The 13,923-nt window shown below is 48.5% G+C and overlaps 3 protein-coding genes across 3 annotated transcripts in view; 1 reads left to right on the forward strand and 2 right to left on the reverse strand.

Moving 5' to 3' along the window:
- The first annotated feature begins 1,280 nt into the window (after window positions 1-1,280).
- LOC8029660 (protein NLRC3) lies at window positions 1,281-5,086 on the forward strand. The gene is made up of 2 exons (XM_029995339.3): window positions 1,281-1,615; window positions 2,776-5,086. The coding sequence occupies exon 2, from the start codon at window positions 2,787-2,789 to the stop codon at window positions 4,887-4,889; it is 2,103 nt and encodes a 700-aa protein (XP_029851199.2). The 5' UTR covers window positions 1,281-1,615; window positions 2,776-2,786; the 3' UTR covers window positions 4,890-5,086.
- A 244-nt stretch (window positions 5,087-5,330) lies between these two features.
- LOC115332839 (cysteine-rich DPF motif domain-containing protein 1) lies at window positions 5,331-8,760 on the reverse strand. Its single transcript, XM_029995340.4, has 4 exons — window positions 8,555-8,760; window positions 8,329-8,437; window positions 6,075-6,158; window positions 5,331-5,511 (listed from the first exon to the last, which is right to left on the reverse strand). Exons 1-4 carry the CDS (start codon window positions 8,680-8,682, stop codon window positions 5,470-5,472), a joined length of 363 nt encoding a protein of 120 aa, XP_029851200.2. The 5' UTR covers window positions 8,683-8,760; the 3' UTR covers window positions 5,331-5,469.
- Window positions 8,761-11,774: 3,014 nt separating this feature from the next.
- Window positions 11,775-13,923, reverse strand: part of LOC8029650 (rootletin) — an 83,113-nt gene continuing 80,964 nt past the window's right edge. Inside the window, exon 30 of the mRNA XM_029995331.2 lies at window positions 11,775-13,147. Coding sequence (XP_029851191.2) covers window positions 12,947-13,147 — 201 coding nt within the window. The 3' untranslated portion in view covers window positions 11,775-12,946. The remainder of the gene's footprint in view (window positions 13,148-13,923) is intronic.

The following is a 13,923-nucleotide window of genomic DNA, read 5'->3' on the forward strand; positions in this document are numbered from 1 at the left end:
AACGCACCGCTCGAGTTATTTCGTCTGCCCTCCCTTAAGTCGAGTTCGCTCCGAAAGTCGCAGGAAAGGTCAGACAGACGCAGACGATGTTGCGAGCAGACGACGTTGCAAAGGAGCAGACGACGTTTAATAGGGGGTCGCGATCAGCCAATCAGGACTCGGCGTTCTGACGTCACCGCTACTTCCTTTCTCATGCGCAGAAGACGAAAATGAGCCCACTTGCGAGGCGTATAAGGTGGCCCTTCTTTGTCCGATGACTTCTTTGGGTGAACCCAGTCATCCAGGTTCTGGGCATATATGGGTTTGAACTTGGTCCAAATTTGTGATAGTAGTGGCATTCCCATAAGGGCTCATTCACACTGGAAGCGGATCCGCGTTCGCAAAGCGGTTGCGAACGCGGTTGTATAAGGATTCAGTACAATTGCACGCGCATTTGATGACATCAAATGCGCGTGCAATTGCACTGGATCTTTATACAACAGACGCTTTGCACACGCGCGAAATTACAGCCGCCATTGCTGACCTTCTCTTGTCTTACCGAGATGCCGAGCAACTGAAACGGTAGTTGACGATCCTCTACAAAGGCCGATGCTTTAGAAAAGGACACAGTAACACTTAAAATGGCAATAACCTGGCCTGCTATGGTAATCATGAAGTGAAATAAACGGAATAAGAGGAAACAAAAACTGAAGGTCAGTTATGGCGGCGTCCATGCACAGCTGCTGCAAAGCGTCTATACAACCGCTTTCGCAACCGCTTCGCGAACGCGGATCCGCTTCCAGTGTGAATGGGGGGGTAAGAGATGAGTTATGCCTCCTTTTATGTTGTTCGTGCATTTGCTGCACGTGCTGGAGCGTATTCCTTTGCTCCATGCGGCCATGCGTGCCGGAGAGCGGGTGGCGCCTGCCATGATGCGGGTGAGGAGGACCTTGTCCTTTCTTCCGATCCCTCTCGGTAGAAGATCGGGCGCCTGGGGCAGGCTCCAAGAAAAGGACGCTCTTGGGACCAGAAAACATGAGATAACAGTTGATCGAAACCGAAACCATGCCACTCTCCTCTCTGGCCAACTAACTCCCAGAGTGCAACGCGCGCAGTGTTGCATGCGGGGGTTTATGCCGTTTATGCAGTTTATGGAAGTGGTCTTGTTCGATAAGTTAATTTCGAATAAGACAAAGCAGCGTCGAATATCATAAATAAATAGAAAATTTCACAAAAGAAATATAATACCAAATGAACGAATAAAAATATAGTATGAAGCGTATGAAGTCGCAAATCCAATCCTATCCTTTTTGTAATTTTGGTTCTTGCTTTTGTTGCGTACATATGCGAGTTGTAGCTCGCCACGAACATCGTTCGTGGCGAGCTACTTTCACATTCCGCGATTTGTTTGTCCCAATTACCTACACTGGTTATGGTGTTTATATCAACTAGGTGACGCTAGCCACCGCCTAACTACCTTTAAAAATTGCCTTTACAATTTGCACACTGCACGAAGACATCCATCCGCTTAGAAAGCCCAATGTCCGCGTTCATCGAAAATCGAAATGAAAATGTGCTATGAAAATCTGTTGCTTCTGGCGTTTCTAGCCCCGAGATCGGACGATCTGATATAAACGTAAGTTATCGTTCCTCTTCACCGGAGTTCTGAATCTTTGTATGTTAGCGTGGATTGCGAAGCCGTCCATTGTTCTGCGTCACGAACGGAATGTTCGGTTAAACCATTTGAACGATAATGGGTACTGACACTCACTACCACTGAGCCAGACGCTTCTTTGTCATGGTGCAATCAAGAATAGAAGCGGGCTCTGCTGCTCAGCCATCAGGCACTACGTGACCACTGAACTTGCAGCTTCGACTTTGGGGGTCCCACTCGTACCCTAGTCCCACGGGCACCTTCAACCGCAGCTAAGTGTGACTGAGAATGACAGTAGTAGTCGCGAATCCTAACAATATGTGAAGCACAGCACGTGCCCTCTGCATTGCCTACCCCAGCACTTGGCTGATGAAGGTTGGCGGCATGCGATGCCTGAAACCAGAACGCGCGGTCTCGTCCCGACTGCAAGCTGAGGAGGTGGTGGACAAGGGTGGTGCTGTTGTCCACTTTTCACATTTCTCTCAGCCGCAAGTGCGTGAGGAGAAAACATAATGCGTGTTTCGTTGGCTGTGAATTTGCAGGATTCTTGACAGAGCAGTGTTTAGCAAAAGTAAGAAAATTGTTTCATAGCCCCTTGAAATCTGCATTTTGGCAATACCATCTAGGAGAAAAGCCCTGTTTTCTTCCCCGCCAAATGTTGTCACTAGTGGATCCACGCAACACCACCCAACTTGCATTAGCGCATCGCCGCCAGCACGTCTCGCAGCGCGCGCAACGCTAGCATGCGCCGACGTCAAGATGGCCGCTTCTGCCAGCAGCAACTCGTAGTGGGGTGTGTCGGAAAACCACAAACGATGGTGTTATCTGCAAGCATTGTCTTCTGGGTGGTATGCAGAGCATAAGTTCATCTGTTTCTTTTGCAAGGGTCGAGGTGACGTCCGAACAAAGAGCTCCGATTAGCACTAATTGAAGGATAGTGGTTAGACTTCAAAGCAAGCTGCCTTGAGGTCTACCCACTATCCGCCAATCGGAGCTTGCCGTTCCGACATTACCGCGACCCCTGCAAAAAGAAGCAGACGAACTTGCACTCCGCATTGGTTTTGGAGGGGAGGGGGGATTGGTTGGTTGGTTAGCATCACGATAAATGTGGTAGCATTCCCAAATTCATTGCCTGTTCCCAGGGTGCACCATCATGGCTGCCGGCATGGAGGACGTTGCCAGGATCGAAGTCTTGGTGGACAACTTCCCAGACAACGACCCCCGCAAGGTGGAAGCTTCTGTTGCAAGGCTCGCGGGAAAGCTCGGACGAGCGGGCCTCAATGTGACGAGGCTGCGCGCCGAACAGCTGAGCGTGCCTTTGGCCCTCACGGCCTGCAACGCGGTACTCGAGTCCGTGGCACTGGAACTTAACGAGTATGAACCGGGAAGGTTTGCGCTGGTGGCCCGAAACCCACAATCCCTAGAACCCCCCTACGAGGAGTTGGTGACGGAAGACGACGGGTCGGCGGCGGACGACGACGCGCTGGACGGAGCCCTGCTGGCGTCATGGCTTCTGCGAATTCGCGGCTGCATCGTCGTCCTTGAACTCGGCGTGGAAAACATAGAGGGGCCTCTGCCTTCTGTCCTTCAAACCGTGGTTGGTGAATGCAGCTCGCTGAAGAGCGTTTCCTTGAAGGGGTGGGATCTCACTGAAGACGCGGCGGGCGAGTTCACGCGTGGACTGACCTGCTTGTCCAATGTGGAGAAGCTTGTGGTGTCCATGTGCAGGGTTGGCGAAGTTGCGGTCGGAAATCTGGCGAGGATGTTGGAGGAAAGCAGCTCATGCGTGAAGAGCGTGCAGATGGCCCATGGGAGTTACAGTGCGGCAGGATTTGCGTCGACGATAGGCGCACTGTCGCGCTGCCGGAACGTCACTTCACTGGTCTTCCACAACTGGTCCGTCAACCTCGACTCGGCGAAGCTCCTGGCTGAGTTCTTGAGGCACACCGCGGGTCTTCGGGAGCTTGAGATGCCCTACAGCAAGGACGAAGCGTGCGAGGAAATCATCTTCGACGCAATGCGAAGCAATGTCTCCGTTCAAAAGCTCGTAACGGCCGACATCTACAGTGGGAGTAGGCGGCTGGCATACCACGTCGCGGACGTGCTCAAGGCCAACTGCGTGCTCGAGGTACTCAGCGTAACGTCGAGTGGCATCGACTGCTTGGGCGCATCAGCGATTGCGGACGCACTGAGGGTCAACGGCACCCTTAGGGAATTGGAGATACACGGCCACGGCATCAGAAGCAGGGGAGCTCTCGCAATTGCAGATGCGTTGCGAACAAACAAGACGCTCCGGAAGCTGACCTTGGAATGTGGCAGGGTGAGCTGCATGGTGGTGAAGGTATTTGCGCTCGTGCTCAAGCGGAACACCAGTCTCGTCACGGTTCGTCTCCCCGATGTCGGCACGAACGGGTGGGAGGAAGGCAACTTGCGGGCGGTTCTAGCGTCGGGCAACGTCTGCGGCAAATTGAGCGTCGCGTGGAATGACGTGGGCCTCGCGCAGCTCGCCGTGGACATCGAAAGCAAATTCACGAAGGAATGGTACATCAATTTCGACACCAACGTCGGAGTAAAGCGGCTAGGCGACGTCTTTGACGCGGTGCAGCGTAGCGAGCACGTGACGCATCTCTACATAGAGAATGCGGGAGACCTACCGAAGTCGAGCATCGCTAACCTCGCCCTGGCGCTGATTCATTCGAAAAGCTTGAAAACTCTGGAGCTCCGTTCGGAGTACCAATACGACCTGGCTCATGTGGTGCCACTGATCAACGCACTGAAGTTGAACGAGAGCCTCACACGGGTGGACTTCGGAGACTTTGACGTGGCATACTACGGTAGAGAAGCAGAGCATCTTGCGGAAGCATTGAGGGTAAACCGGACACTACACTGGCTTCTGTTTACGACCGGTGCGTTGAGCGACAAGGAACTGGAGGTCGTTGCCGAAGGGATGTCGACAAACGACATACTCATAGAATTGACGCTCGGGGACAACATGTCGAGGAGCAAGGGGCTGTTCAACATCAGAGACCGTCTCAGAAGGAACCGGATGACGCTGAACAGGGCGGTTGAATTCGTGCTCGGAACCGGCGTCGACGCGGAAGAGTCAAAAGAGGCGTTCAAGAAACTCTACCGAAAGGACTCGCTCGTAGAAGCAACGAAGACGGTGGCGCATCTCACGGACGCGGAAGCGAGAGAAAGGATAGGGGACGCCGCGGCATCCCTTCTGCGAGAGATTACGGCAGCGAGAGCGGTCTGAACGTGCGCGGTGCAATTTCTGCTAACTTAAGCGGTTCTTTTATCAATATTGACTCGTGAAAGATGCTGTGTGGTGTGCTTGCCTCAAGTTTGAGACCGTGTTTAATGGTTGACCATGCAAGAGGTCTCGCCCGCTGGCTCAAGGAGAGTGCAGCGTGTAATATTTGGATTAGTTTTAAGAAAAAGTTCAGTTGTTGGTTCTGTTGGCATATTTTACACAGTTTCAGGTTGAGGTAAACAGTACAAGCTCTCCCACAAAGCCCTGCACACTTTCCACTTTGCAGATTGAACACCAGGAGAGGAGAGTCCCTTCTCACCTCCTCTCTGACGTTCTCTCTGCTAAGTGAAAACAACTAAAAAAAAACCTGTCCTGCTTTTCTTAGCGTGCGACAGGGTATAGTTGCCGTGTTTTTCGGAATTTTATGCAGTGGCCAGAAGCTACTCGATGTCACAATCCTGAGAACGCCGATTCTGGAGGAACTTTTATTATGACGAGCTTCGCACAAAACCACCTCGTTGACGACGTTTTGGTCGAAACAAGCTCTCCCAGGGACGAGAAATTCGTGGCTCGTGGAAGGGGCTCACGCCAGGTTGGACGCCTTCATTGCAGACCCTTGAAATATCTGAAATGCGCGCATTCCGTCCATCTTTTTTAAAATGTCTCACTAAAGACGAGTCGCCAGTTGGCGCAGTATTCGTAGAGGCCCGTTCTCACAGTTGCGTTTGCTTACGAAGAGAGAACGCAACGATGCCATCCATAAGGCAACCCTAAAGCTGCATTCCACCAGAGCAAAGTGGTATTTTCAAGATGAAATGTCTATATCTTCTATAAGAAATGGTAAGAGAGATGCATGAGAAAAAAAAAGGGGGAATATGCGAAAATGTGAATTGTTCCAAACTTGCTCTCGTTGAAAGAGGTTTTAAGGCATACGGTCGTAAGCAGTTACAAGTGTGTGAACCAGCTTTTACAGGAGTGCAGGAGAAATGCTTGGGGTCATCAATCGGGTATACTGAATTTGCTCCCAGTGTGAATCGTCACTAGAGTCGATGCAGAAAGGTTCATTTTCCCATCCCTTTCCCTGTGCTGACGAGCATAAAGGGGGAAGGCAGATATTTACGACCCAGCTGGGAGACGTTCCGCAGGGCGACTTGCGGTTCTGAACGCAACAAATGCACCCCAACCTACCTGCCCGATTTGAGGCGGAAACTGCCGGCTCCTACTTAAAAAGCAGTCCTTGCAGAATCGGCGCGTGTAGAAGACGCTACATTCCTGAAAGAAAGAAAGAAGGAAGTGTTTACGATGCATCTTGATTTCGTTCGGCACAAACTTCCAAGCAGCGTGGGTTCATCGAAGAAAAAGAAAAATGGAGCTATTGGGTAAAAATTATAAAAATTGCTACGGCACTGTACAACCTTTGCGAGGCATTGCAACAGCAACGAATAACGTTTTGTAAACTGGAGGATATAAGCATCTCATTACCGCTCTGTGGTTGAGATTGTGGAATTAGGCAATAAGAACGGATTGAAGAGCGAGAATCGATAATGATTATAAGGCCATGTCCCACGTTTCTTAAAGATAAATCTTAAAATGGTGATTAAAGGCCTTCATGTTATGCACAATTCTATCCAGCCAAAATAACTTACGATTTTATCCATATATTAATTCGAAAAGTTTGGATGACTTTTTTTTCTTCTAAAAGGCAAATTTGTGTGAAGCGAAACAGACAAACAGGAATGTGTGCTGATCAAACTAGTTTCGAGCCCTGTACCGCGGTCTCATTTACATAGGCTATTCTCGCATAATATTACCAATTTCAGGTTAATACCATTTTGGAAACAACAGATCTCTAGATCAGGGCACCTAGCAACCGGGAAATTGGATTGTGTCGTACGCAGTTGCTCGTTGCAAACTGATGCTCGTTTTCGTCAAATGAATATGCTGTTCTCTTTTACGTAGAACACAAATAAATGCTGCATGGATAATTTTTTCTTGTGGGGTAAGTAAATGTTTTTCTTTTTAAATTTGTTGAGTAGACTTTTTTTGCAGCGGGGTTGAAGTTAGAACCACGTAGACACGGGTCGAAATAGAGCAACCCTCTTGAACAGCTACGCAATCATGCTAAAGGCACAAATGACAATACTCTGCAACCGGCGAGGCGGAGAAAATGTTCAATAGCAGGAAATGCTTCGGTAACTACGATTAAATATCCACAATACATTGTTCAACCAAGATGTGTCTGCGGAGTAGAGAGCAGTGAGTGTGTCAAAGGACCGATCTGACTCCATCACACTGTATCCAAAGACAACACCCGGCTTTGAGCACATTAATTCCAAATATTGAATCAAATAGCACATTTAGAAATCCACCTCAAGTCAGGCAATGCGAACCGAATGCTTATTTTACACCTTTCACAACAGTTTTTCATCTCTGACGGAGTTTTATTTTTCACGGCCAAGACGGGACCCTGCGGAGCTTCACGCCTGCCAAGCTTCTGGGGTTACAACAGTTTGGTACTCAACAGTGCCTACAGCTTCAACGTTAGTCCTCTGCAACATCCAAATGCAATGTTAAGAATAAAAAACAAAAACGCTCAAATCAACCCTTTCAAATCAATGTGTGAACAGCCCCACAAACAAACAAACTGGCGCAAAAAAAAAAAAAAAAAGGTCCAGTGTAGCAAGCATTTTGAGGTAGATGGTGCAACATGTCACACTAAACTTGATTGCTTTGAGCATTATATGCATGCTTTATTCTTAAAACCGCGAGCTGAAATTCTAATAATTCCATTTTAGGCTGGAGAGGTCCTAAAAACATTGCCAGGGGTCGAATGAATACCACAGAGTTTTGGGAAACAAACGAAGCCCTCTTGTTCCCATTCTCCAGGGATTATTTTCGTCATTCTTGTCCAGCTCGCTTGCACCTTTGCCTTAAATTGCATTATAATTATAACCTTAAATTTGCAAGCTTCACCCTTGTTGGTGTCAGACTGGTGGTGGCTGATAAGACCCGTTTGCTCTATCTAACCCCTGGTTAGCTCGGTTGGTAGAGCGCTCCACCTGTATTGGAGAGGTCCCGGGTTCGATACCCGGACCAGGCAGATTTTTTCGGTCGCTCACCAGTCACCTAGCTGTGTTTGGAGATTTGTGTTTGTCCTTTGTTCCTCTTGTTACCCTTCTCCAGGGATTATTTTCGTCATTCTTGTCCGGCTTGCTTGCCCCTTTGCATTTAATTGCATTATAATTATAACCAATGCAAGACGTTTCTACAAGATCCGATCGATGCGAGCCAATGCCTGCACAGGCAACTCTGAAGAGTGAAGCGGATCACTAAGTTTGTACGAAAAGATAAAGAAAAAAAAGTCTTAGGTCCTAACTTTCGGGTTGGCTTTCCTGTTCCTACAGCGATGAAGACAAACAACGAACGAACATGGTGTACTTACGGAGCTGAGACAGACGCACCTGTCGCACTCCGAGCAGTGTGAACCGACGGCGAAGCCCCCGATATCTTCGCCGGTGCCGTCTTTGATCAGGTACACCTTCTCGAGGAACCTAGGAAGTTTGCACGATACATTTGCTAAGAATCGAGCACGGGCAGTACATGACATTCGCGCATGTTTTTGACGAAGTTGGTACGAAGGTTCGGTAATGAACCGCGTCAACCTTTACCGAAGCTCTAGGCGTTTGATAGCATCGGTTTCGACATGGTACTTCTCCCTCATGTTGCACACATCGCAGACGAAGTACTTGTCCTCCTGCCTGTCCTTTTCGTCTATTGGCCCACTCTTTCGCTGCATTTGTAGCCGAAATTTACTTCAGACAACATTAGGTTTACAGTAGAGTCACTGAATGTTCCCAGTTCAGCTGGTTCAGCGGTTCAGGTTCAGCCAGTTCAGCTGAAATGGGGCTGGCGCTTTGGATTGGATTGGATTGGATCCAAGAGAAAAGGAAAATAATGAATGGCGAGATCAGTGGGCGATATGCACAGTGAATGGGCGGTAGCTTGCGCCACCAAGCCATAGAAGAACACATTTTTTTTTTTTTTAAATCTTTACATCTCTCGGGAAGGGCATGACGTCAGCCACGTAGCTTTGCCAAGCCACGCCATCCTCCCGCGTCGCTCGAGCTCTTTCTCAATTTTTTCGCCGATTTTCCTTTCAAACATGAACCACATGTGACCAATGAATGGAACATGGATGCGAAGTTGCGACCTATTGCGACTGGGAATTGGGTGGCACCAGGTTCCACCGTGGTTGTTCATGATCGCGGCAGGTGAATGCACCTGTTGCATTTCATTTGGCACGTTAGCATCGTGCAAGTGGTTGCAAGTGTTTTAACGATGTCAAAAGCGGATCCAAAACTCCTTTTTTTTTGGGGGGGGGGGGGGGGGTTGTAAGTATATTATTCTCCCATTCTTTCTTGTGCACCGGGGGGGCCAGTCCACCCATGTCAAATTGCCCTCCGAGCAAAGGAAAGGGGGGGGGGGGGGGGGGGCGCCCCCCCCCCCCCCGCCCCTCTATTGGATCCGCCCCTGAACGATGTGCATAACTTCGTTCAGCTTGAGAAATGTGTTTCACATTGAAAGAAATATTACAAGAAAATAAATTATTATTTGCTGGCGACCACAACCGAGTTTGCCGTTTTCCAAGAGGGGACTCGCTCCACTTAAAAGAGCCGAGCACAGCAGAAGCATTCCTTCTCGGGACCCAGGGAGGCTGTCTATAAAAAGGGGAGGCCGAGGGCCGATGAGGAGAGCGATGGACTGAGAGGTCAACAGGGAACTCGGTGCGGGAGCCCTCGCCTTTCGGTCCTCCAGCAGAGACAGCCGCGTTGTGTTAGCCTTTGCGACGGCCACGTGGTTTGAAGAGTTGCCGGGCCAGGGCTGCGCCAGCAAGCTATGGGAAATGCCATTCAGTCGTCATGTGTCCTTTCCTCGATCACACAAAGTAGTCATGACAGAAATTTACTTGCAAATTTTGACAGCAATTATTTTGTGCACGCTTGTGCGAAATATTTTGTGGAGTGTTCACACAATTGAGTTCGCAATACAATTAGGGTGTCCCTTGGTATGCACCGCAACCAACATTGAACCATGTAGTGAGTTTAACTAGTGTGTTTTTTCATATGTATCCTCTGACCAACATACTGGATCAACTTGAAATGAACCTCCATGATTTTCGCTGGGGCGTGCCAGATGACCTTCATTGGTTTGGCTCATAAAACCCCAAGATCTGAATATTTGCTTCGCTTCACCTTAGTTCAGAGCGCAGCCAATGCTACAGGCTGATGAAGCCACTGAAGCAGCGCCAAGGGCGCGATCGCACACGTGGCATGACTGTCAAAGTCATTAGATTTGAAGAGAACGAAACTCCACTTCGATGAAGTCCACTCACTGTCGAAACAAAGGGCCAAAATCTATCGTTTCAGCAGCTCGGTGGCTCTCGGAAACCAAAAAGAACCGTTTAAAAGTTCACGTCACTGCGAAGTTCAGGACGTGATCCACAGGGGTGTGACGGTGAACGAAGCTCACCGTGAAAGGTTTCTGCAGCCGTTCACGCTGCAAAGTCCCACCTTGGTCTCGGCAACACCGCACACTTTTGTTAACTCAAACCGCTCAGCAGCTCGGCTCGTCCTTTCGTTGTGGTCCATCGGCCGCCCACCAGGGCCTTGCCTTCACGCTGCTCTCGTTGAACCTACCAGACGAAGCGAGCACAGTACTCCAGCGTGCACAGCTGACACATCACGCACCGCGTCCACTCCTAGAGTTTTGTTTGGCAAGACCTTCGGGACGAACGACGGATAGCGACGAGCTGATCGCGTGGTACGTCGTCTGCTCTTCGGGGCAGTCGGGGCCTCGCCGCCTCGTGGGGCCTCGCCACCTCGGCCTTGCCAACCTCGCCTTCTCTTCGCTCATGTAAACCCTACCGGGAAGAAGCGAGCACAAAATGCTATGGCCACATTCTATAGACGTTTTGCTTTTGGTCTTGTTTTCACGGACATGGGTTCCGATCTGGTATGCGGGACAAATAAATAATAAGACATTTCAACCTGGAATATGCTAGAAAATGTAGCTCAGGCAAGACAAGAATGTCTGACATTCACAAATTTTTTGTAAACACTTTCCAGCGGCATGGAGAGATCAAACCAATGTTATAACGCATACCACGAGTGACAACATTCAAGATGGCTGTGCCCTTGTGGAAAAGATGTATGGCTGTGTACCAAACTTTTTATGGCTGCGTATCAAAAAGCAAAAAAGTCATGCAATGCCCTCCCTGTGACCAGGATAACTATTATAATGAAGCACACAAAAAAAAGTTTTAGTTTAGATGTGCGAGCTTGCTGCAAAATACCAGGGGAGCACGCAGCCCACTTTCACTGAAAATTGGGTTGATCTAACTTGTGACCAATTTTCGTCCCGAAAAACCAGACCCACCCACATGGGGGCAGGATACTAGTTGATCCACTTCTGAGCCCATTGAGCTAACCTAGATGCAGTGGTGTAGCCAGAAAATACTTTCGAGGGGTGTTTCGAGGTGCTCGTGGACCTTGAAACAAACAATAAAAAAAACTATATATATATATATATAATAAAGTCAAATTTCGGGGGTGTTTTGACACCTGAACACCCTCCCTTCCCCACCCCGGCTACGTGCCTGCCGCCGTGCTTTGGCGAGCAAGCCATTTCTCTGGGCCACTAGTGCAATGCAGTGAAGCTTGACACAAGACATTATTCCTAACTTTTCAATACTAGTAGTAAAACTCGAATGCCTTCAACAGTAGAAGTGTGCAGAAAGTCGAATAGAATAGCAAATACTATACTCAAGCTATTCAAAATTTCGAATGTTTGCACGCTTCTGTCATATTTTGGAAGAGAACTGGACAGTGATTAGAATAAGATTGCACTCTTTATTTGCACTTTTGTTTCGGTAGCGTAACAACTTTGAAGTAGAACCTATTGCCCCTTCGTTCCAGCCCCCAGATGTGCGAGCTTACTGCAAAATACAAAGAAGCATCTAGCCAACATTCACTGAAAACTGGGTTGATCTAGACATGGGTGCTCTCTGCAGAATTTCCAAATCTGGGAAATGTCAATAGTGGGCTCTTGAACCAAGTGGGCGCTTTTGTGGTATTTTTACGGTATGTGGGGTTGAATTTGTGACGTAACTTTGGTTACAGAACAGACGGTTTGTTCAAATTTACTCCTTCGGAATGCACAGCACCACAAGCAAGCAAATACGACACGCTTGCAACTGCTATATACAATGCATACTAATTTCCAAGCCATAGTAAAATAGATATTCTATTGCATTGATAGTCAGCACACAATGAGCTCGTCACCAAGCACACTCGGGAGCTGTATTTCTCCCGGTGAGTGCATATATGCACAATATGGATAAGTACTTAACTTGCATCACTCAATTGCACATTCTTTTTTTCTTTAAACCTCACCATCAAGCAGTCCACACAAATTCACATAAATATGAAGACAGCATGTGGTATCCTCAATAAAAAAAAAAATTGAATCAAAGTTTAAAATTTTAAAAAAGTATGTGAATTCTACAACACAAATATAATAAACATAAATCAACTTGGAAGTATGCAACTCAAAATTGAAGCTCTATTGAGTATATAATAAACATATTTCAACTTGGAAGTTTCCAACGCGAAATTGGAACTCTATTAAATAATAAAAAAAGATTAAAACCCCCTTCTACCTGAGCAAAACTTTGCCCTCCCTCAGCTGTGAACAGCTACACATCATTTCACCTCACAACGAACCGCGGCATTCACTACAAGCCATCCCAGCCAGCCAGCCAGTCGGCCGTGAACCTGTCCGCGTGACTACGCACATACCCGCAGGTCACGTGACTCCCGCGTGGCGTTGGATTGGTCTCGACAGCTTGTAGTCCTCTGCGGTTCATCGTAACGCGAGACGGAATCTGGAGCGCGTGTTCGACGAGCAGTTCGCTTCCTTGGACGGAGTTCCGCAAACAATCGAGGCAGATTCGGCTGTGGCAGTGCAAGGCTGGCCGAGCGGCGCGTGTCGCGCGACGCGTGTCACGTGGTCCGCTTGTTTGGCGCAAGCTTAGAAGGGGTCCGAAGGCTGTCCCCCGGTTCCAGCGCTCCGTCGATGAACGCGCTGAGCAACATGGCTTGGTCGCGCAGCCGCTCCGGGTCTTCGGACACGGTGTGGAGGGAACGGTCGAGCAGCCCTTGGATGTCTTGCCTGTGGCTTAGATTGATGGCAAACTCGGGAGGCTGCAAAAGAGAGGAATCGTTTGCTTCACTGCTGTTTCCTCTGGCACATTCGGTATTATACTTAGTTTCACGAGTCTAACAGCGGCCTACGCTATTAATCTGACGGAACCAACTGAGCAGTGCCACAAGTGTATCCTCATGGTGCTCGTCGTCTTTGCATTTGTTATCATTGGCTACACCAACTGCGCACGGTGAATGCAGCTTGATCCTGCGCGCAATGCACTTTTGTCGCTGCTTGATTGGCTTCATCAGGTTAGTAGCGTTAACTGTGGTCGGACTTTATGTGCAACGGAGTGTAGAGGTAACGATGGAAAGAGAGGCAGGAGATGAAAGCGCTGACGCTCGACTGGCCTCCGATGGCCAATGGGCGCCGCGAGGCGAAACTAAAATGTAGAAAAATTTGTATGTGATGAAAAGGCAGACAGACATGAGATGAATATACGAGTGAAGATAGAGTGAGTAACTAAAGAATGCAGCTCACGCAGCTAAAAAACACACATTGCGGGTGATTAAAGAAGACAATAAAGATGGCTCACGGAGGACGTGCGAGAGCACTACAAGCCTGGATACAAACAAAAATCGCTCGCTCTCCTTTCTGTATTGTGTGGCACCCGTCGCATTTTAAGCTTCGTTTTCCAATTTTGTTTAAATGTACAAGTTGCCGGGAGCTATGGATTGCATTAACGCAAAATTTACAAAGTGTCTTATGGCATGTAAACACATAAGCACCTTATGTTCAACACATCAAAAGATAGATTTCGAAAGTTTTCAGTAGC

Source organism: Ixodes scapularis, unplaced genomic scaffold, assembly GCF_016920785.2.
Source record: "Ixodes scapularis isolate PalLabHiFi unplaced genomic scaffold, ASM1692078v2 PGA_scaffold8__174_contigs__length_109621045, whole genome shotgun sequence".
Classification (NCBI taxonomy): Eukaryota; Metazoa; Arthropoda; class Arachnida; order Ixodida; family Ixodidae; genus Ixodes; species Ixodes scapularis.

Bases quoted from the DNA above. Each gene is read 5' to 3' on its own strand.
- LOC115332839 (XM_029995340.4), bottom strand. From the start codon at position 8,682: ATGCAGCGAAAGAGTGGGCCAATAGACGAAAAGGACAGGCAGGAGGAC. The intron at 8,438-8,554 runs GTAAAGGTTGAC...CAAACTTCCTAG, and splicing joins ATCAAACGCCTAGAGCTTCG to GTTCCTCGAGAAGGTGTACC. The intron at 6,159-8,328 runs GTAAGTACACCA...TCTTTCTTTCAG, and splicing joins GGTGCGTCTGTCTCAGCTCC to GAATGTAGCGTCTTCTACAC.
- LOC8029660 (XM_029995339.3), top strand. From the start codon at position 2,787: ATGGCTGCCGGCATGGAGGACGTTGCCAGGATCGAAGTCTTGGTGGAC.